At 45.4% G+C, this 22,196-nt stretch overlaps 1 protein-coding gene across 1 annotated transcript; it reads right to left on the bottom strand.

Moving 5' to 3' along the window:
- Positions 1 to 19,564: 19,564 nt before the first annotated feature.
- LOC125541663 (7-deoxyloganetin glucosyltransferase-like) lies at positions 19,565 to 21,395 on the bottom strand. Its single transcript, XM_048705012.1, has 2 exons — positions 20,817 to 21,395; positions 19,565 to 20,678 (listed from the first exon to the last, which is right to left on the bottom strand). The coding sequence occupies exons 1-2, from the start codon at positions 21,328 to 21,330 to the stop codon at positions 19,723 to 19,725; spliced, it is 1,470 nt and encodes a 489-aa protein (XP_048560969.1). The 5' UTR covers positions 21,331 to 21,395; the 3' UTR covers positions 19,565 to 19,722.
- Between the last annotated feature and the right edge of the window lie 801 nt (positions 21,396 to 22,196).

Here is a 22,196-nt window from a genome sequence, read left to right as displayed (position 1 = left end):
AAGGACATTCATGCCAGTCACTGAGCCCATAGAGTTTTCCTTTGATGCACCAACCTGGAGTCTAGAAAAGAGCATGGCAGCTCACATCGTCATGGGACGTATTGGAGAAGTTTACCACAAGGATCTCAAGGATACCATCTACCAGATTTGTGGGCGCCGAGATGAGCACTGGGAGATGGTTAGTACCAAGAAGGATAGATCAATCGCAGCTTTTATCCAGGAGCTAAACCAGCACATTCGACGTCAGGAGAACCAGATGTGCGCAGACATGATAGATCTGAAGAAGGCAAGGACAAAAATCAAGGAACTGGAGGAAGAACTCAAGGCTACACGTGAAGATTATATGGAGGAAATCGAAGCATTAGTGGAGAAGAATGATGACCTGATCAAGAAGATCGGAATATTCATGGGAGGCCCTACACCAGTAGAAGAAGACGAAGAACCCAAGGAGATTCGCCCGGAAGACTACATCATCATCGACGACACCGACTCGGACCCAGACGATAGCGATGATGACTATGTTGATGAATCTAGAGCAAATATCATGGAGTCTGCAACCGAAGAATATTTCTAGTAGACCACCCCATCAGTAGTAGTAGTCCACCATGTAAATATAGTAGTCCGAGCACTTTTGCGATAGTTAGACCGTTTGTATGCCCTTGTTTGATTGAATGAAGTGAATTGTTTGCTTTTGCCTCATGTGCATATGGGTAGTATTTTCTATTTAGACCTCTCTCTATTCTTAAATCTCATCTTTTCTAAACCCATCAGATGCCTCTGAGACGTGACCCCGGATTTACCTTCCCACAGGAGCTCACTCAGTTGATCCAGCAGTAGAATACGTTGATGCAGTTGCTAGTCCAGAATCAGAATCAGGGGAACAACAACAACAACCCACCACCACCACCACCTGTTGACCACTTAGCCCGTTTTCTTAGGCTGAATCCGCCAGTGTTTTCCAGTAGCACCGAGCCTATAGTAGCAGATGATTGGCTCCGCAAGATAGCTAGGGAGTTGACCACGGCAGGATGCACAGATGCGGAAAAGGTGAAGTTTGCCGCACATCAGCTTGACGGACCCGCAGCTTCATGGTGGGAGAATTTCACAGCCACTTTCCCTATCGACACTGTCACATGGGACCAGTTTCAGCAGGCTTTTCGTACTGCCCATGTTTCAGCAGGAGCTATGGCCATGAAGAAGCGTGAGTTTCGCAACTTGCGCCAAGGAGGACGAACAGTTGGCCAGTATGTGGAAGACTTTAGTAAGCTAGGACGTTATGCCCCAGATGACATTGCTATGGATGCAGCTAAGCAGGAGAAGTTTCTGGAAGGACTGAATGATGAGTTGAGCATGCAGTTGATGGTAGCAAGCTTCAATAACTACCAGGAGTTGGTAGATCGTGCTCTTATGATTGAAGGGAAGCAGCAGCAAATTGAGAACCGCAAGAGGAAGTATGGACAAGGGAAGTACAATTCTGGAGCCCAGCAGAAGCCACGTTTTATCCCTAGACCGCGAGGACATTTTCAGCATACCCATGGAGGAGGTAGCTCGCACAATCATAATGGCCCCAAGAATGGTAATGGGAATGGAGGAAGCAACGGCCAGAACCGTACCAACCCATCAACCCCAGCCAAGAGAGACCTGAGCCAAGTCACTTGCTTTAAGTGCCAGAAGACCGGACATTATGCCAATGAATGTCCTCAAGCCCAGAATGGGAATGGCAATGGAAGCTCTAGGAAGAAGCTGAACCCTTTCAATAGGGGACAGGTGAACCACGTAAACGTGGAGGAGGTTGAAGAGTAGCCGGATGCAGTAATCGGTAAGTTTTTGGTTAAGTCTTTTACTGCAATCGTTCTTTTTGATACTGGTGCATCGCATTCATACATATCAAGGGAATTTGCGGATAAGTATAACCTGCCCACCAAAGTTCTTAGAACACCTATGTTAGTAAGCTCACCAGGAGCGGAGTACATGGCCAGCAAAGGATGTTTTCAAGTGCCATTGAGTATAGGTAGGCATGTGTTTCCCTCGGATTTGATCATTTTGGAATCACAAGGTTTCGATGTAATTCTGGGTATGGATTGGCTGTCGATGTATGGAGGAAACATCGATTGCGCCAGTAAGTCAATTTTGCTCACCACCCCAGAAGGAAGAAGGATCAAGTATGTATCCCGGCATGTGCCGAAGAGGATTCAAGTAAATTCCCTAGAAGGAGTTGTGCAAGAGGAAGTACCAGTGGTAAAGGATTTCCCTGATGTGTTTCCAGAGGAATTGCCAGGCATGCCACCGGATAGAGACATTGAGTTTTTAATTGAGCTTTTGCCAGGCACAGGACCGATATCTAAGAGACCATACAGAATGCCCGCAAAATATTTGGTGGAGATTAAGAAGCAGATTAAGGAGTTACTGTATAAAGGTTATATTCGCCCAAGTTCTTTGCCTTGGGGATCGCCAGTACTTCTAGTGGAGAAAAAGGATGGATCGTTAAGGATGGTGGTTGATTATCGAGGATTGAACGAAGTAACAATCAAGAACAAGTACCCACTACTGATGATCAGTGATCTGTTTGACCGATTGCAAGGAGCTAAGGTATTTTGCAAGATCGATCTGCGATCAGGATACCATCAGTTGAAGATTCGAGAACAGGATATACCTAAGACGGCTTTTACCACCAGGTATGGGCTGTACGAGTATACCGTTATGTCATTTGGACTGACTAACGCACCTGCATATTTTATGAACATGATGAACAATGTGTTTATGGAGTTTTTGGATAAGTTCGTCGTAGTGTTCATTGATGATATTCTGGTTTACTCGAAGAATGAAGAGGAGCATTTGCGTTTGGTACTAGAGAAGCTCAGAGAACATCAGTTATATGCCAAGTTTAGAAAATGTGAGTTTTGGTTGAAGGACGTTGGATTCCTCGGACACGTTATATCCGGAGAAGGTATAGCATTAGATCCCACCAAGGTTGACACTGTGACAAATTGGGAAGCACCAACAATAGTTGGAGAGATCCGGAGTTTTCTTGGACTTGTAGGATACTACCGGAGATTCATTGAAAATTTCTCGAAGATTGCGAAGCCTATTGCGGAGTTGTTGAAGAAGGATACCAAGTTCAAATGGACTGAGGAATGTGAGGCCAGTTTCCAGGAGTTGAAGAAACGTTTGGTTACCTCACCAGTGTTGATTCTGCCGGATCAGAACAAGGATTGTGAGGTGTATTGTGACGCTTCACGTCGAGGACTTGGAGCAGTGCTTATGCAGGAAGGAAGATGTTTCGTATGCTTCACGAAGACTTAATCCGCATGAGTTGAATTATGCCACGCATGATTTGGAGTTAGCAGCCGTAGTGCATGCATTAAAGACTTGGAGACATTTTCTCATTGGAAACCATTGTGAGGTGTACACGGATCACAAGAGTTTGAAGTATATTTTCACGCGGAAGGAGTTGAATCTCAGGCAAAGGAGATGGTTGGAGCTCATCAAGGATTATGATATGAGATCGCATTATCATCCCAGAAAGGCTAACGTAGTAGCCGATGCGTTGAGCCATAAAAGCCATGGCAACACCCTAATGACGGGAGATGTACCAAGGGAGTTAGCCAAGGATCTTCGTGATCTATGTTTGGAGATAGTCCCGAGAGGCTATGTAGTAGCATTGGAGATTCAGTCTACTTTGATGGATAAGATCAGAGAAGCTCAGAAGACTGACAAGGAGGTTGTCTCTATAAAGGAGAAGATGAGCAAAGGAAAAGTTAAAGGATTTCATGAGGATGAACACGATACCCTATGGTTTGAAGACCGTGTTTATATGCCCAATGGCCCGGAGATCAGGAAGTTGATTCTGCAGGAAGCCCATGATTCACCATATTCGATTCACCCAGGAAATACCAAGATGTATTTGGATTTGAAGGATACTTTCTGGTGGACCGGAATGAAGAAGGATATTGCGGAGTATGTAGCAGTCTGTGATGTATGTCAGGGAGTAAAGGCAGAGCATCAGAAGCCAGCCGGATTGTTACAGCCATTGGCAATACCCAAATGGAAGTGGGATAAGTTAGGCATGGATTTTATTACAGGATTGCCCAGAACTCGTTGAGGCTATGACTCGATTTGGGTTGTAGTCGATCGTTTGACAAAGGTAGCTCATTTCATCCCAGTGAAGACCACCTACACCAGTGCTAAGTTGGCAAAGATATACATGACCAGGATTGTATGTCTGCATGGAGTTCCGAGGAGCATTGTATCAGATAGAGGAACCCAGTTTACCTCAAAGTTCTGGAATCAGTTGCACGAAACTTTGGGTACCAGGATAGAGTTCAGTACAACTTTTCATCCGCAGACAGATGGCCAGACCGAGAGAGTCAATCAGATTTTGGAGGATATGCTGAGAGCTTGTGCGCTAGATTATGGATCTAGTTGGGACGACAATTTGCCGTACGCAGAGTTCTCTTACAACAACAGTTATCAATCTAGTTTGAAGATGGCCCCTTTTGAAGCATTGTACGGAAGAAGGTGTAGAACACCATTTTCGTGGGATGAAGTTGGAGACCAACAGTTGTTTGGACCGGATCTGATTAAGGAGTCTAAACAGAAGTTGAAATTGATTCGCGATAGGCTCAAGGTAGCCCAGTCTAGGCAGAAGAGCTACGCAGATTCGAAACGCAAGGAGACAGTTTATGAAGTCGGAGACCGAGTTTATCTTCGAGTATCTCCACTTCAAGGAGTTAAGCGCTTTGGAGTTAAGGGAAAGTTAGCGCCACGTTTTGTAGGACCATACAAGGTTTTGGAGCGTATGGGAGAAGTAGCCTACAAGTTGGAATTGCCCGAAGGATTGTCAGGAGTTCATGATGTATTCCACATTTTCCAGTTGAAGAAGTGCCACGCAGAGATGGCTGATATACCGCTGAGAGATACAGTGCCGCTGGAAGCGATTCAGTTGGACAATGATTTGACTTATGAGGAGAAACCAGTCAAGATTCTTGAGTATGCCAGCCGAGTCACCCACAGCAAGGTTATCAAGTTTTGCAAAGTTCAGTGGAGCCACCACACTGAGGATGAAGCCACCTGGGAGCGAGAGGAAGATCTGCTGAAGGACCACCCTCATCTATTTTCTAGCCAACCCGAATCTCGAGGGCGAGATTCATCTTAAGGGGGGTAGGTTTGTAACATCCCAAATTTTCAATTTGGAATGTTATACATTAGATCATCATTGCATATCATATTTTATTGCATTTTGGTTGATCCCAGAAATTTCACGCAACTCAAGGACCCTCGGAGAGATTTGGGGATTTTGTTATTTTCATATTTGAGTTTTCTCAAATTTTGAAAATACGATCATTTGATTTTATTTATTTTATCTTCAATTATTTCTATCATAAAAATATGAGAGAGGGAATAAAATGAATTTCCCAAAATAAAGAAATATTGAGGATTTAATAATAAAATCAAATAAGATTTTATTTTGGTTTTATTTGCTATTTTATTTGAATTTAGAAAAAATGTGCGTTTTTCAAAATTGCATTTAGGCCCCAAATAAATGTCCCTCCTGTGCGGCTTGATTTTAGAAGGCGGGGAAATTTATTTCGGGATTTTTGGAGTCCGTTTAGTATTTCTTTTGTTTATTTTTCTACGCGTAATTATTTAAAAAAACGAACCGACTTCGGGCCGGGATCGGCCGGGACTCCTCCGGTCGGGCCCTTTATATAGCGCCGCCCCGGGCCGCTTTTAGCCCAACCCGCCGCGCCCCCAAACCCTAGCCCGCGCCGCGCCCAGCCCCAAGCCGCCGCCGCGCAGCGCTGCCGCCGCCGCCGGACCCGCCCGCCGAGGTTGACTGCCGCCGCTGGTTTTTTTAGAAAACCGTTGGTTTTCGCCAGTTTTCGTTCGGGTTTTTTTTAGTTTCCATTTTTTATTAGAACGGATTTTTTCCGGTTTTGGTTAATTAGCGAGCGTTCGCTCGTTCGTTCGTTTTAACAAACGTGTTCATCGTTTAGATCCAGATAACGAACGTTCGTTCATTAATCTGTTCGTCGTTTTTATTTTTCTCGGATTAATCCGCGATTATTTGTAATCGCGATTTCTAATCCGATTTTCGACCTAGTATAACTTTTCGCTCGTTTATCGGAATCAGACGATTCAAGCGCCTGGAGTTTCGTCTCGAAACCCGCTTTCCGTTTAACCAACTCAAACAAGTTTTTGCCTCTGTAAAATATGATCTAGATCCAGATTAGTAAACAAAGCTTGTTTCTTTCGTCGTTTGACTTTTGTTGCTTCGTTCGATTTGATTCTTTTTGCCAACCGGAGTTCTTAAGTTGAACTTTCTGGTTAGATCTCTTATTTGAGCTTTACCCATGCATCGGATGAGTACTTATTGTATACTTGTTTGTTTGTGATAGAGTACCCGGAGTGCGCCGCTTGCTACTTCGAATCTCTAGGTTTTGCGGATCATCAGCAAGGCAAGTAACACTTTGATCATACCTCCTACTGCCAGTTTTTATTGCATTAGATCAATCCTCACACATTGCATGATTAGGATCTAATTAAATTGTGGGTTTTGGGAAGTAGATGAGGTAGTACCTATTACCTGTTTCATTATCAAACCTTTGGGAGTTACTTCTACGTTTGCTTATATTTCCATGCTATGCTAGTATACGTGGATTGGGTGAGTGTATCCACAAGCTACTATGGGCTCTAGCATAGTTGATTAAGTCGTGCGAACTCTTAGAGTGGTAGACTAGCAGATGTAGGGGAAAGTAGGTGTAACGGTCTACCTGATCGTAAGGTGCTAGCGCTTCTGAAAGACTATGTCTTGGTCATCTGTTTCTCAAACACCACGTAGTGCGAGAATCCCAACGGAGGAGATCAAGTCTTGTGGGGAAAAGTGCGCAAACCTCTGCAGAGTGTATAAACTAATCATGGTTAGCCGTGTCCCCGGTTATGGACAACTTGAGTATCTAGTACTTGGATTATCATGTGAATCTCATCATGTTACTCTAATTAATATTGTTGGGATTTTAATGATGATGTTTAATTGGGATTGAGAGGGTGTCTACACTCTCAATGTTTAACATCTACCATGATAGTTAAATAAAAATGTATTCCTTTGTAGTAGGGAAAAATTGGCTTTACGCAAAACTGTAACCATAGAGCTTTCCACCAGCCAAATATGCATGTAGTATAGCCCTATTCTTTCATTGCTCTCTATGTGTTACTTTGCCAGCATATTCCATGTGCTGACCCGTTTCGGGCTGCAACGTTCATGTTGCAGACTTTTCAGACGACGAGTAAGGTGCCTTAGGTCGTGGTTCTATACTCAGTGATGTCGTTGGAGTTGATGGACTCACTTATCTTCCAACCCTTCCGCTGTTATCGTTATTAGATGGCCTTAAGCCATATTTATTGTAATAAGTTCTCTTTTGAGACACTCGTTGTAATAAGTGTGTGATTGCTACTCTGTTATAAATCCTTCAAGTACTGTGCGGTGTCAGCATTACTGATCCAGGGATGACACTGGAGTACAGAGATTGGACTGTTTGAGGTCTGGTCGCTACACTAAGCAAATAAGATGTAAACATGACAAACATCACATGCAAATCATAAAGTGACATGATATGGCCAATATCATCTTGTGCCTTTGATCTCCATCTTCGAGGCGCGTCATGATCACCATTTTCACCGGCATGACACCATGATCTCCATCAGCGTGTCTTCATGAAGTTGTCTCGCCAACTATTACTTCTACTACTATGGCTAAAGGTTAGCAATAAAGTAAAGTAATTGCATGGCGTTTTCATTGACATGCAAGTCATACAATAAATTAAGACAACTCCTATGGCTCCTGCCGGTTGTCATACTCATCGACATGCAAGTCGTTATTCCTATTACAAGAACATGATCAATCTCATACATCACGTCCTTTTGGCCATATCACATCACATAGTATACCCTGCAAAAACAAGTTAGACGTCCTCTAATTGTTGTTGCATGTTTTACGTGGCTGCTATGGGTTTCTAGAAAGAACGTTTCTTATCTACGCAAAAGCCACAACATTGATATGCCAATTGCTATTTACCATTCATAAGGACCCTTTTCATCGAATCCGATCCGACTAAAGTAGGAGAGACAGGCACCCGCTAGCCACCTTATGCATCAAGTGCATGTCAGTCGGTGGAACCAGTCTCACGTAAGCATACGTGTAAGGTTGGTCCGGACCGCTTCATCCCACAATGCCGCTGAATCAAGATAAGAGTAGTAACGGTAAGCAAATTGAACAAATCATCGCTTTGTGTTCTACTCGTGCATAGAATCTACGCATAGACCTAGCTCATGATGCCACTGTTGGGGAACGTAGCAATAATTCAAAAAAATTCCTACGTGTCACCAAGATCAATCGAGGAGATGCTAGCAACGAGAGAGAGATGGAGTGCATCTTCATACCCTTGAAGATCGCTAAGCGGAAGCGTTACAAGAACGCGGTTGATGGAGTCGTACTCGTGGCGATTCAAATCGTGGAAGATCCGATCAAGCGCTGAACGGACGACGCCTCCGCGTTCAACACACGTACAGCCCGGGGACGTCTCCTCCTTCTTGCTCCAGCAATGGGAGAGGAGAAGTTGAGGGAGAGCTCCGGCAGCATGACGGCGTGGTGGTGGAGCTTGCAGTTCTCCGGCACGGCTTCGCCAAGCACTACGGAGGTGGAGGAAGTGTTGGAGAGGGGGAGGGTTGCGCCAGGGAAGGGGTGTTGTTGTCCTCCCACCCCCCTCTATTTATAGTGTGAAGGGGAGAGGGGGCCGGCCCCTTTAGATCCCATCTAGAGGAAGGGCGGTGCCCAAGGGAGGGACTTGCCCCCCAAGTTTGGTGGGAGGCACCCCACCCCTAGGGTCTTCAACCCTAGGCGGCTTGGGCCCTTGGGGGCGCACCAGCCCACCAGGGGCTGGTTCCCACCCTTGTTCAGCCCACATGGCCCACCGGGGCAGGTGGCCCCACCCGGTGGACCCCCGGACACCTGTCGGTGGTCCCGATACAATACCGATAACCCTCGAATTATTCCGGCGACTGAAACTGGACTTCCCATATATAATTCTTCACCTCCGGACCATTCCGAAACTCCTCGTGACGTCCAGGATCTCATACGGGACTCCGAACAACCTTCGGTAACCACATACTATTTCTCATAACAACTCTAGCATCACCGAACCTTAAGTGTGTATACCCTACGGGTTCGGGAACCATGCAGACATGACCGAGACATCTCTCCGGCCAATAACCAACAGCGGGATCTTGATACCCATGTTGGCTCCCACATGTTCCATGATGATCTCATCAGATGCACCACAATGTCGAGGATTCAATCAATCCCGTATACAATTCCCTTTGTCTATCGCTATGTTACTTGCCTGAGATTCGATCGTCGGTATCTCTACACCTCGTTCAATCTCGTTACCGGAAAGTCTCTTTACTCGTTCCGTAACGCATGATCCCGTGACCAACTCCTTAGTCACATTGAGCTCGTTATAATGATGCATTACCGAGTGGGCCCAGAGATACCTCTCCGTCATACGGAGTGTCAAATCCCAGTCTCGATTTGTGCCAACCCAAAAGACACTTTCGGAGATACCTGTAGTGCACCTTTATAGCCACCTAGTGACGTTGTGACGTTTGGTACACCCAAAGCATTCCTATGGTATACGGGAGTTTCACAATCTCATGGTCTAAGAAAATGATACTTAACATTAGAAAAGCTTTTAGCAAACGAACTACACGATCTTGTGCTATGCTTAGGACTGGGTCTTGTCCATCACATCATTCTCCTAATGATGTGATCCCGTTATCAACGACATCCAATGTCCATGGTCAGCAAACCATGACCATCTATTGATAAACGAGCTAGTCAACTAGAGGCTTACTAGGACATATTACGATCTATGTATTCACATATGTATTACGGTTTCCGGTTAATACAATGATAGCATGAACAATAGACAATTATCATGAATAAGGAAATATAATAATAACTATTTTATTATTGCCTCTAGGGCATATTTCCAACAGGGTATCACGCTACGGCTACAATGGGGTCGTGTGCATTGATAGGGAATGGCTTTGGAGTTGGGGTACCACACAACGGCTGCAACGGGGTCCTATGCATCACGACTTCATGAGTCAATTGGCAACAGCCGCAATGGGGTCCTATTCATCGAGCGTCAACCAGCTGGGCTGGGGGTATCACACTACGGCCGCAACGGGGTCATGTGATGAGGACATCTCTTCTATTGTTACCCCGCCGCAACTCCTACATCAGTTATTCCACTTGGTCCTATTACTAGAGCGCGGGCGAGACAAATTAATGGCCAGGTACTATCGCTTCTTCGTACATATGATTTAACTAATAAGAATATAATATTACACTCATGTTTTGATTTGCTTGTACTTGAGAATAAAGGAAAGATTAAAGATGAAGACAATATGGGTTGAGATCAAATGGAGCAACGCTCTTGCATGCATGTCACACGTCCTATCCACCAAGCCTGTCACGTACGCATGCATGAAGTGCACCAGGACAAGAGACTTGGATTAATGGCCCAACATTACCACGTGGGTGGGCCCTAGAGCTTTCGGCCAGGCCGCCAGGTGCTTGCCGCAAAGTCTACGAAGACCAGCCACGTACGGCCTTGAGCAGTCCGATTTGTGGACAACGGATACCGCCTTCGACCGGAAGCAGCAGTTAATAAATAGCTATTATAGTTTAGGGTTTAGACTCGGGTTTTATTGTATTGTTTAGCCATCGCTACAATTTCGCATCTACGAGACGTGTAGGACTACCGCCTTGTCAGATCCACAGTGGAACCCCAACTTTTCATCTAGTTCGTGTGCTCAGTTTATTATCCGCAATTTAAGTTGCAATTCACCTTTATTCTTGCCGGTTCTTTGGTTGCTTGCAGGAACTTGAACCTCATTTTTCAGGTTGATCGTGCCTACGGCAAGGTCAATAACCATCGGAGATTGGTTTAGCGATTGTCGAGGCGTATCGTCGGGTACGGTATAGCCGGATCGTCAAGGTCAAAATCCACCAAATCGATAATTATCCCCACTCTCATCGAAAGATCGGGCCGCCGTCACATCAAGTGGTATCAGTTTTCAGGTTCATCAGTGAGAGATTTACAGTTTTATTAGATTAGTTATTTTCTGTCCCATAGACCCACAAAAAAGCCAAAAAAATTAGATTAGTTCATCCATCACACCTACCTTTTTAACCTTTAGCAGTTTTTGCATCTAGTATTTGCATCGTTGAATTTTTGGTTACATTCATCCTAGAATTAGTGCTGGTTTAGATTGGTTAGGGTGTAAAATTATCTACTAGATCAATCTGTTTTTGTCCACCCACATAATCCCTTCCGCTCGTTCACGATCAAAAAAAATAAATATTGCAATCGATTGTTTCCGATTCTTATTACCTCCAGACGCCTGTGTTTTTCTTTGCTATTTTTTTATCAGTCGATGATTTGATCGCACAAAATCACCGTCGCACAGCAGCAGCTTACGGCCAGATAGACAATCATCCGTGTCTGACACCGTACGTCCGCCCATCCATCCACGCGCTTGCTTTGCTAGAGCCCGCCAGCGCCGCTTCACCACACGCACCACGCCAGACATCCAAATCTCTTTGTCTGCCTCCACACGCGCCACAACCAACACTCTCCACCAGCAGCCTACTGTTTCTGTGCATTAGTACTACTAGTTTTAGGTAATGTCAACACCAGTGCACGTATAGCTAGCTCTCGTAGCACCTTTGTCCAGTAGCCTTGCTTTGTGTCCCTGACGTCTGCTAGCAACCGGCCTCAAAAAAAAGAAAAAAAAAAGAAAAAAAGAGTGAAAAAATCAAAAGAAAAGTTAAAAGAAAAAGTTGCAAAAAAATCAGGCCGGCTAGCATCTGTTTTGGGCTGATATTTTCTTTTCTGGACATTATTTTACTGCTACAGTGTTCATCGCCGCGTCATTTATCATCTGCTTTCGAGCTTTATTATACACGGCATTTATACCTCACTTATATCTAGCTACTTAGAGCTATCATATTTTTCATCGGTTTCCACTCACTTGTTTCAGTATCTAGGCTTAGATTGTTTTATCTCTTACTAGTCGACTGCCAGCACTAGTTAGGAGTTTGAGAAATTATTCAGCTTGCATTACTTTTTGCTTAATTGTGCCACATATTGTGAGTTGAGGAAACCTTCACCAAGCTCCACTTCCTATATCGTATCTTGTTCGGTCCCTTGGTAATCGCTATATCAATCTTTTGATCACTTTTGACATCGCCAACGGCCGACAACCACTGCAGCACGGTAAGAACTGGTAAGAGCTTGGTAATTGCTCGAGAGTTGAGAGACATTTTCCACCGCCAAACTATAGTTACTGTAGGAGCAATATACTTTTGATTTTGTTCTTGTTCCGTCCTAACCATGGCAGGTGACGAAGACAATATGAAAGCCACGGTGGCACGCCTTGAGGAGGATGTGCATGCATACACCAAGCGGTTCACATCGTTCGAGGGCGCACTTGATAAGCGTCTCAAGTCGATCGAGGATAGCAATGAGACGTTCACCCAAACACTTGCATCTATTATGAAACGTCTTGATGCCCAGGATGCCCGTCTAGGTGCCGCCTCCACTTCCGCTCCGCGTCTTCCAGCCACCAACACAGGTCTGCAACGAGCTCGTCGGGTACTCCCAGGAGACCCGGGGCACCCTCTTTCATACACCGATGCCGTCGACCAGCCCCGTCCTCGCAACGCCAACTCGATAGCCGACGACATCCAAGATGACAACTATGATGGTGATTCTGAGGATCCTGATGCAGTTAATGATAACAATGATCGTGATCATCGTCGACTACGCAATAATCAACAAGGTATGGGACGACACCAGCGTCCTCAGGTACGTGGCCATGACGATTCTTTGGGTAGAATTAAATTTGTCATGCTCCTTTTGATGGGAAATATGATCCAGATGTTTATCTTGACTGGGAATTACTAGTTGATCAAAAATTTGCTTGCCATGATTTTCCTGATGATAAAAGAGTTAGGGCTGCAACTAGTGAGTTTAGTGATTTTGCTTCTATTTGGTGGAGAGCACATTGTCGTAAACATCCTAATAATATTCCTTCCACTTGGGAAGCTTTGAAATTAGTAATGCGTCACCGTTTTGTTCCTGGATATTATGAACGTGACTTGCTAAATAAACTACAACGCTTGAACCAAGGATCTAAATCTGTGGAAGACTATTATCAAGAATTGCAAATGGGCATGTTACGTTGTGGTTTAGTTGAGACTGAGGAAGCCGCTATGGCTAGGTTCTTGGGTGGATTGAATAGAGAAATTTATGACATACTTGCTTATAAAGATTATCATTCAATGACCCGTTTATTCCATCTTGCTATACATGCTGAACATGAAGTGCAGGGTCGTTCCAGACTGCGTCCTAATTTTTCTGCAGGTCGTACTTCCACATGGGCGTCGTGCACTCCTGCTGCCCCGTCCACTCGCACCTCTACAACAGCACCTGCAACCTCTCGACTGGGGCCTTCTTCATCAACTTCAGCATCACACACTTTGGCACCACTGAAAAGTACTACACAAATTCCAACAAAAAGTTCATCGTCATCGTCCGCTTCCTCCAAAAGAACAAAGGATATCCAATGCCACACTTGCAAGGGATTTGGCCATGTCATGAAGGAGTGTCCTAATAAGCGTGTATTGATCATTCGTGAAGACGGCGAGTACGACTCTGCTAGTGATTTTGATGAAGACACATATGCCTTGCTTGCTACACATGAAGACGATGACACAAGACCGGAGCAAGAGGAAGAACATGTGACCGCTGACGACGCCGATAAGTACCATGAGTCTTATATCACATCGTGTACTTAGTGCTCAGATTGTCAAAGCAAAGAAGGATCAACGTCACAACCTCTTCCACATCAAAGGAGTCGTCAAGGAGCGTTCTGTTCGCATAATCATTGATGGAGGGAGTTGTAACAATTTAGGAAGCATTGACATGGTGGAGAAGCTCTCCCTACCTTCGCGACAACATCCACAACCATACTACATTCAATGGTTTAATGATGGTGGAAAGGTAAAGGTAACACGCATGGTGAGAGTTCCTTTTTCTTTAGGTTCATACCATGACACTATTGATTGCGATATTGTGCCTATGCAAGCTTGTTCTATGTTACTAGGAAGGCCATGGCAATATGATAAACAATGTTTACATGATGGTAGAACTAATCAGTACACTCTCACACATAAAGGAAAGAAAATCATTCTACACCCTATGTCTCCTGAGCAAATTTTAAAAGATGATCTTGCTAGGGCTAGTAGAAACACAAATATTGAGTGTACTCAATCTGAAATCAGAAAGTTGTTGATGAGTTAGAACAATTTAATAAGCTGCACAAATCTGATCCTAGCACATCTAAAGAAATTAAATTGAAAGGTGTATCTTTCTTAGCTACACGTGCTGAAATTTTTGAGTTAGATGCTCATACTGATGAATGTTATGCTCTTATTTGCAAAGAAGTTTTGTTTTCATTTGAGGATATGCCTTCTTCTTTGCCTCCTGTTGTCGCTAACCTTTTGCAGGAGTATCATGATGTTTTTCCAAAGGAAGTACCACCAGGGCTGCCACCTATGAGAGGAATTGAACATCAAATTGACTTGATCCCTGGCGCCTCATTACCCAACCGTGCGCCGTACCGGACTAATCCAGAGGAGACTAAGGAGATTCAGTGACAAGTTCATGAACTACTTGAAAAAGGTTACATTCGTGAATCCCTTAGTCCATGTGCTGTACCAATTTTACTTGTTCCTAAAAAAGACGATACTTCGCGTATGTGTGTTGATTGTAGAGCCATCAATAATATTACAATTCGATATCGTCATCCTATTCCTAGATTAGATGACATGCTTGATGAACTCAGTGGCTCAGTTGTGTTTTCTAAAGTGGACTTGCGTAGTGGCTACCATCAAATTCGTATGAAACTAGGTGATGAATGGAAAACTGCTTTCAAAACTAAATTTGGTTTATATGAGTGGTTAGTTATGCCTTTTGGATTGACTAATGCACCTAGTACTTTCATGAGACTAATGAATGAAGTTTTGCGAGCTTTTATTGGACGATTTGTGGTAGTATATTTCGATGATATTTTGATTTATAGCAAGTCACTAGAGGAACACTTAGACCATTTGCGTGCTGTTTTTTCTGCTTTGTGTGCTGCACGTTTATTTGGTAATATCGAGAAGTGCACTTTTTGCACGGATCGAGTCGCTTTTCTTGGCTATGTTGTGACAGCGCAGGGAATTGAAGTTGATAAAGCCAAGGTTGAAGCGATCCAGAGTTGGCCGACCCCTAACTCGGTCACACAGGTACGAAGTTTTCTCGGACTTGCTGGGTTCTACCGGCGGTTCGTGAAGGATTTTTGCACCATCGCAGCACCGCTCAATGAACTCACAAAGAAAAATGTGCCATTTGTTTGGAGCGACGCACAAGAGGAAGCCTTCACTATTCTTAAAGATAAGCTTACACACACCCCTTTGCTGCAATTACCTGATTTCAATAAGATGTTTGAATTAGAATGTGATGCTAGCGGCATTGGTTTAGGTGGTGTTCTATTGCAAGAAGGCAAACCAGTAGCATACTTTAGTGAAAAACTCAGTGGGCCTAGTCTGAATTATTCAACATATGATAAAGAACTTTATGCACTAGTTCGGACTTTGGAGACATGGCAACATTATTTATGGCCTAAGGAGTTTGTTATACATTCTGATCATGAATCACTCAAGCATATTAGAAGTCAAAGCAAACTGAACCGTAGACATGCAAAATGGGTTGAATTTATTGAATCTTTTCCTTATGTTATTAAGCACAAGAAAGGGAAGGAGAATGTTATTGCCGATGCATTGTCTAGACGCTATACCATGTTATCACAACTTGACTTCAAAATTTTTAGACATGAAACTATAAAAGAGCAATACGCTAATGATGTCGATTTTAAAGATATATTGCTCAATTGCAGGGAGGGTAGAACTTGGAACAAGTTCGTCATTAATGACGGATTTGTTTTTCGCGCTAACAAGCTATGCATCCCAGATAGCTCTATTCGTCTTTTGTTGTTATAGGAGGCGCATGGAGGAGGACTGATGGGACATTTTGGCGTCAAGAAGATAGAAGACATCCTTGCTAGTCATTTCTTCTGGCCAAAAATGAGAAGGGATGTGGAGAGATATGTTGCACGCTGCACGACATGCCAAAAAGCTAAGTCACGATTGAACCCACATGGTTTATATATGCCTCTTCCTGTTCCTAGCACTCCTTGGGAAGATATATCTATGGACTTTGTATTAGGACTGCCTAGAACACGACGGGGGAGAGATAGTATATTTGTTGTTGTCGATAGATTCTCTAAGATGGCACATTTTATACCTTGTCATAAAAGTGACGATGCTACTCACATTGCTGATTTGTTCTTTCGCGAAGTAGTTCGTTTACATGGTGTGCCAAATACAATTGTTTCTGATCGTGACACAAAATTCCTTAGCCACTTTTGGAGGGTGTTGTGGACAAAATTGGGGACTAAGCTTTTATTTAGTACTACATGTCATCCTCAAACTGATGGTCAAACTGAAGTGGTTAATCTTACATTGTCTACTATGCTTAGGGCTGTTTTGAAGAAGAACTTAAAAATGTGGGAAGAATGTCTACCACATGTAGAGTTTGCTTATAATCGTTCCGTTCATTCCACCACAAAATTATGCCCTTTTGAGATTGTTTATGGATTTATACCTCGTGCACCAATTGATTTATTACCTATTCAATCTTCGGAGAAGGTAAACCTTGATGCTAAAGAACGTGCTGAATTAGTATTAAAAATGCATGAGATGACTAAGAAAAATATTGAACGCATGAATGCCAAATATAAACTTGCTGGTAGTCAGGGAAGGAAAAGTGTTGTTTTTGAACCAGGTGATTTAGTATGGTTGCATTTGCGAAAAGACCGTTTCCCTGATTTACAAAAGTCAAAATTAATGCCTCGTGCGGATGGACCTTTTAAAGTGCTTGAAAAAATTAACGAGAATGCATATAAGCTTGATTTACCTGCAGAATTTCGGGTTAGTCCCACATTTAATGTTGCAGATTTAAAGCCTTATTTGGGTGATGACGACGAGGTACCGTCGAGGACGACTTCGATTCAAGAAGGGGGGATGATGAGGACATCTCTTCTATTGTTACACCCGCCGCAACTCCTACATCAGTTATTCCACTTGGTCCTATTACTAGAGCGCGGGCGAGACAAATTAATGGCCAGGTACTATCGCTTCTTCGTACATATGATTTAACTAATAAGAATATAATATTACACTCATGTTTGGATTTGCTTGTACTTGAGAATAAAGGAAAGATTAAAGATGAAGACAATATGGGTTGAGATCAAATGGAGCAACGCTCTTGCATGCATGTCACACGTCCTATCCACCAAGCCTGTCACGTACGCATGCATGAAGTGCACCAGGACAAGAGACTTGGATTAATGGCCCAACATTACCACGTGGGTGGGCCCTAGAGCTTTCGGCCAGGCCGCCAGGTGGCTTGCCGCAAAGTCTACGAAGACCAGCCACGTACGGCCTTGAGCAGTCCGATTTGTGGACAACGGATACCGCCTTCGACCGGAAGCAGCAGTTAATAAATAGCTATTATAGTTTAGGGTTTAGACTCGGGTTTTATTGTATTGTTTAGCCATCGCTACAATTTCGCATCTACGAGACGTGTAGGACTACCGCCTTGTCAGATCCACAGTGGAACCCCAACTTTTCATCTAGTTCGTGTGCTCAGTTTATTATCCGCAATTTCAGTTGCAATTCACCTTTGTTCTTGCCGGTTCTTCGGTTGCTTGCAGGAACTTGAACCTCGTTGTTCAGGTTGATCGTGCCTACGGCAAGGTCAATAACCATCGGAGATTGGTTTAGCGATTGTCGAGGCGTATCGTCGGGTACGGTATAGCCGGATCGTCAAGGTCAAAATCCACCAAATCGATAATTATCCCCACTCTCATCGAAAGATCGGGCCGCCGTCACATCATCATGTGCATCGCAAGGCAATTAGCTAGGGGGGTACGGCCGCTACGAGGTCATGTACATTGCGAGGCAACTCGCTAGTGCTCTACGACTACAATGGGGTCTTGTGCATCGCGAGAAGCAACCGACTGGGGTGGAAGGTATTGCACCCGACAACTACCGGGTACTGTACACCGAGAGGCAACCGACTCCTCAACTCTATGTATCGCACATGAGGGGCGCAACAATGCGCAGGGGCTCCTCGAGATGCAACCACAACTACTACACACCTGTGCATACGAATGGGGGCTTCCAACTGGATTGCTCAGCCCCGACAACCCATCATATATCGTGCGAAGCGGATAAATCACCGAGGGGAAATCACCCAAACTTCTACTAGATTTTTTATGTCATGGAAGGCTCAAAGGATGTCATGTAGGTGCGCCGCTAGCCCGCCAAGGACAAAAGTCCCATTTTATGTTATAAATTTTTGTTATAGAAGTAGGTGCTCATTGCATCCATCAGAATACATGTTTTCATCACTATTATCATTATGAAAGTGACATAAAATATTTTCGTTCAGGCCAAAATCTCATAGATGTGTCTTTTTCATTTGGTGATTGTACGGTATGCAAGAACAAGAATACACTAGTATAATTTTCAGGCAATAGTATGATTTACATACAAATTATATAGAATGTGTTGGAATGGTAGGCAAGGATTTGTTAAGATTGATTGTATTCTTTCCTATACGATTCCTATCTTATCTCTAGGAGAAACTTCTTGCCCTCCTGCCAGCGCACAAATAGATAGGGCGGTCGAGCATAGGGATGGATGTCTGAGCTTTTGAAAGAGTCGGTCTTGAAAACCGTAAGTCTTGTACTCTATATGTACTTGCTCTCGAGACTTAATAATACATCCAACAATTCCATCAATCTTCCTATAATCCTCTTACATAGTATCAGCCTAATCCCGATCCAAAACCCTAGCCGCCACTTCTACACCGCGCCGTCCCTGGAGCGGTCGAGCTCCATGATTGTCACCGGGGACTGCACCGCCCGTACCTTGGGTTCGTCCGCCGATCATGTTGATCGGTTGCTCTAGAGAACCTTTTCCCTCACCCTTTGGTCCGGGTTTTTTTCTCACGCCGGTTGTTTTGATCGGCGTTTTTTAGCTTTTTTCTAACATCGGATTGTGTCGCCCGCCGCCGCCTGTCGACCCTGCCATGCCTCTAGCCTCTACTTCGAGACGGGCGTTACCGCCCGGCATCTTCTCCGACACAGCTGTGTCTTTCTCGTGTAGTGATTGTTTCACGGTAGGTAAGAACAAGAATACACTAGTGTAATCTTTAGGCAATGGTATGATTTGCATACAGATAAGATAGAATGCATGTATACATCAATGCCATCCCCTATGTTCAAACAACAAAACAACAATGCAAAATACGCTTTGGTTCCATATAAAGGGAATCAACATGCAAAATACACAATACCCAAAATACACTTTGGATCCATGATAAAGAGGATAAACATACAAAATACAAGTTGCCCTCGTCTTAAAAAAAATCTCGACTCTCGCCTCTTGGATAGGCATTGGACCCCAACATGCATGTGGATAATTCAGTTTTTGTTGTTGAAGTTGGCGAGGAGCACGTCACGGATCACCGTGTCCAGGTTAGTCACCGCGGATCCTCCAGGAAGCGTGGCTCTAACCGCACTCTCCTTCCATTCCGCCGCACGCCTCCTCATCTCCAGCCCCTTCTCCCCTTCCATGGCCTCGCGTATCATCGCCGCCAGGACCTCCCGCTTCACCTCGCCGTCGATCTCCATCCCGTTCCCCCACTCCGTGCACTTGTACCTGCAGTTGGTCTGCTGCTCCGCGAAGAAGGGCCAGCTGAGCATCGGCACGCCGTTAGAGATGCTCTCCAGCGTGGAGTTCCACCCGGAGTGCGTCAGGAAGACCCCCACGACCTTGTGCGCGAGGACCTTCTCCTGCGAGCACCACGTCGTGAGCATGGCACGGCCGTCGATGGAGGCCATGAACTCCGGCGGCAGCACGGCCGTGTCGCCCTTGACGAGGTCCGGCCGGATGTTCCATATGAAAGGGTAGCCGCTGTTGGCCAGCCCCCACGCGAACTCCAGGAGCTGCTCGTTCGTCATCACGGTGATGCTGCCGTAGTTCACGTACACCACGGAGTTGGCGCCGTGGCCGTCGAGCCAGTCGAGGAGGCCGTCCTGCTCCTTCCAGAGGTTGGAGCCCAGGGCGTCGAGCGAGGTGCCGTCCGGGACGGCGTGGTGGGCGTGGAGAAGCAGCGGCCCCACGGTGTAGAGGGGCGGGAGGATGGCGCGCATGGCGTCGAGGACCGGCCGCTCCAGCTCGTCGAACGTGTTGATCATGACAGCGGTGGGGAGCGACAGGCGCCCGCCCTCGTGCACGAAGAAGTTGAGCATTATGTCGCCGCGGTCGGTGGTGCGCATGAAGGACGGGAAGTCCCGCAGCCTCATGTTGTCGCACATGCCGCGCACGCCCTGCACCACCGTGTCCAGGTGCGCCTTGTCCGTGAGCAGGGCCTCGTCTGCATGCATGCAAAGAAACCACACTTGTTACAGCATGCAATCATGCATGCAAGCAAACCATACTTGTTACAGCATGCATGCATGCATGCATGTAGGTACGACCTACTGTATATAGGAGCTAGTAGTAGAATAAGTACCTTTGAAAGGCACGAAACCCCACTCGATGAGCTGCGGGTAGTGGCGGTAGCCCATGAACCCGCACGCGCTGGCCGTCCACAAGGCCGCGCAGGGCACGCCGATCTCCTTGGCGGCGTCATAACCGAACGACATGACGCCGTCGACGACGAGGCAGGTGACCGGCGGCACCCCGGAGCCCGGGTCGTTGAGCCTGGCAAGAAGGGCCAGGAGGTGGGGGAGGCAGGCGGTCATGGTGGAGTTGCAGAGCGCGGGGACGTCCTGCGTGGCGTCGGCGTCGGACGACGGCAGCCCGTCTGGTATGGCGGCGAAGTGGAAGCCCGGGACGCCGTCGAGCGCCCCCGCCCCGCGCGAGCGGAGCAGCCGGCGGTGGTTGAACTCGGTGTTGACGAAGGTGACGTGGAAGCCCCGCGTGTGGAGCAGCTTGGCCATCTTCATCATGGGCGTGACATGGCCCTGCGCCGGGTACGGGATCATCACGGCGTGCGGCTTCTCATGGCAGGCCTCCGACCCCATGGCGCCTCAGCTAGCCACGTACTGTTGCGCGTGTTCGGTGTGTCTTGTAGAGTAGTCTTGTGGGGCTTCTGTGCAGCTAGTGCGTATGTAGTATGTCTTGTGCAGGCTACCGTTTACGTATATATAGTGAACTGATCCGAGGTTACTAGGTAAGTTTAGAAGATGCGTTTTAGGCTGGGTTTGTTGCGCACGGCCGGGATCGGAGGATTCTCTCTTCCATCTTGAGAAGATGCGCTCCGCTTGGATTTGTCGCATGCGAGTGTGGGTCTTGTCATCTAGCTTGTGGTGACGACGACTTTGTTCACTTGCATCGCTGCAAGTGATTATGGAAAATATCAGCAATGCTAATCATTAGGATTACTATAAGAAGAGAATATAATTGATTAAACAGTTTTAATTTACATAATACCTTTATTAGTTGTGGGGTGGGGTGCATGACCGGTTGTTTACAAAGTTGTGGCCACAAATGTCGATGATGATGGCCGGAAAGTCAGCTCTCTCTAGAAGTACTCCCTCCGTCACGGTTTAGAAGGCGTGCTTGAAAATTCTCTGGGACCTAGGTGGTTATTTATTGATTGTGGGATAGGCTAAAAAATAGCATTCACACTACGCATGCATATAGAAATAGTATATCGAAGTACTAATTAGCTACTAGAAATAAATGCAATGCGCCCTAAATTTTGTCTATTGTGAAAACGCACGTAAATTTAACTGTGCCTTTTAAACCGTGACGAGGGAGTACAAAAGTTCTTGAGAATGCTCTTTCTTTTTTTGGAAAAAGTTAAAGCGCTTGATAATGTCGTAACACGGTATTTAACGCGGTATGCGGCCATGACAAGCTTTCAGTTTTATTTAAAGCGCTTGAT

Source organism: Triticum urartu, chromosome 2 (genome assembly GCF_003073215.2).
Source record: "Triticum urartu cultivar G1812 chromosome 2, Tu2.1, whole genome shotgun sequence".
Classification (NCBI taxonomy): Eukaryota; Viridiplantae; Streptophyta; class Magnoliopsida; order Poales; family Poaceae; genus Triticum; species Triticum urartu.
The sequence above is the reverse complement of the archived record's forward strand: the minus strand, read 5'-3'. Positions and strand labels throughout refer to the sequence as shown.

Coding starts and splice junctions, on each gene's coding strand:
- LOC125541663 (XM_048705012.1), bottom strand. CDS start 21,330: ATGGGGTCGGAGGCCTGCCATGAGAAGCCGCACGCCGTGATGATCCCG. Junction 20,679..20,816: donor GGGTTTCGTGCCTTTCAAAG/GTACTTATTCTA, acceptor GCATGCATGCAG/ACGAGGCCCTGCTCACGGAC.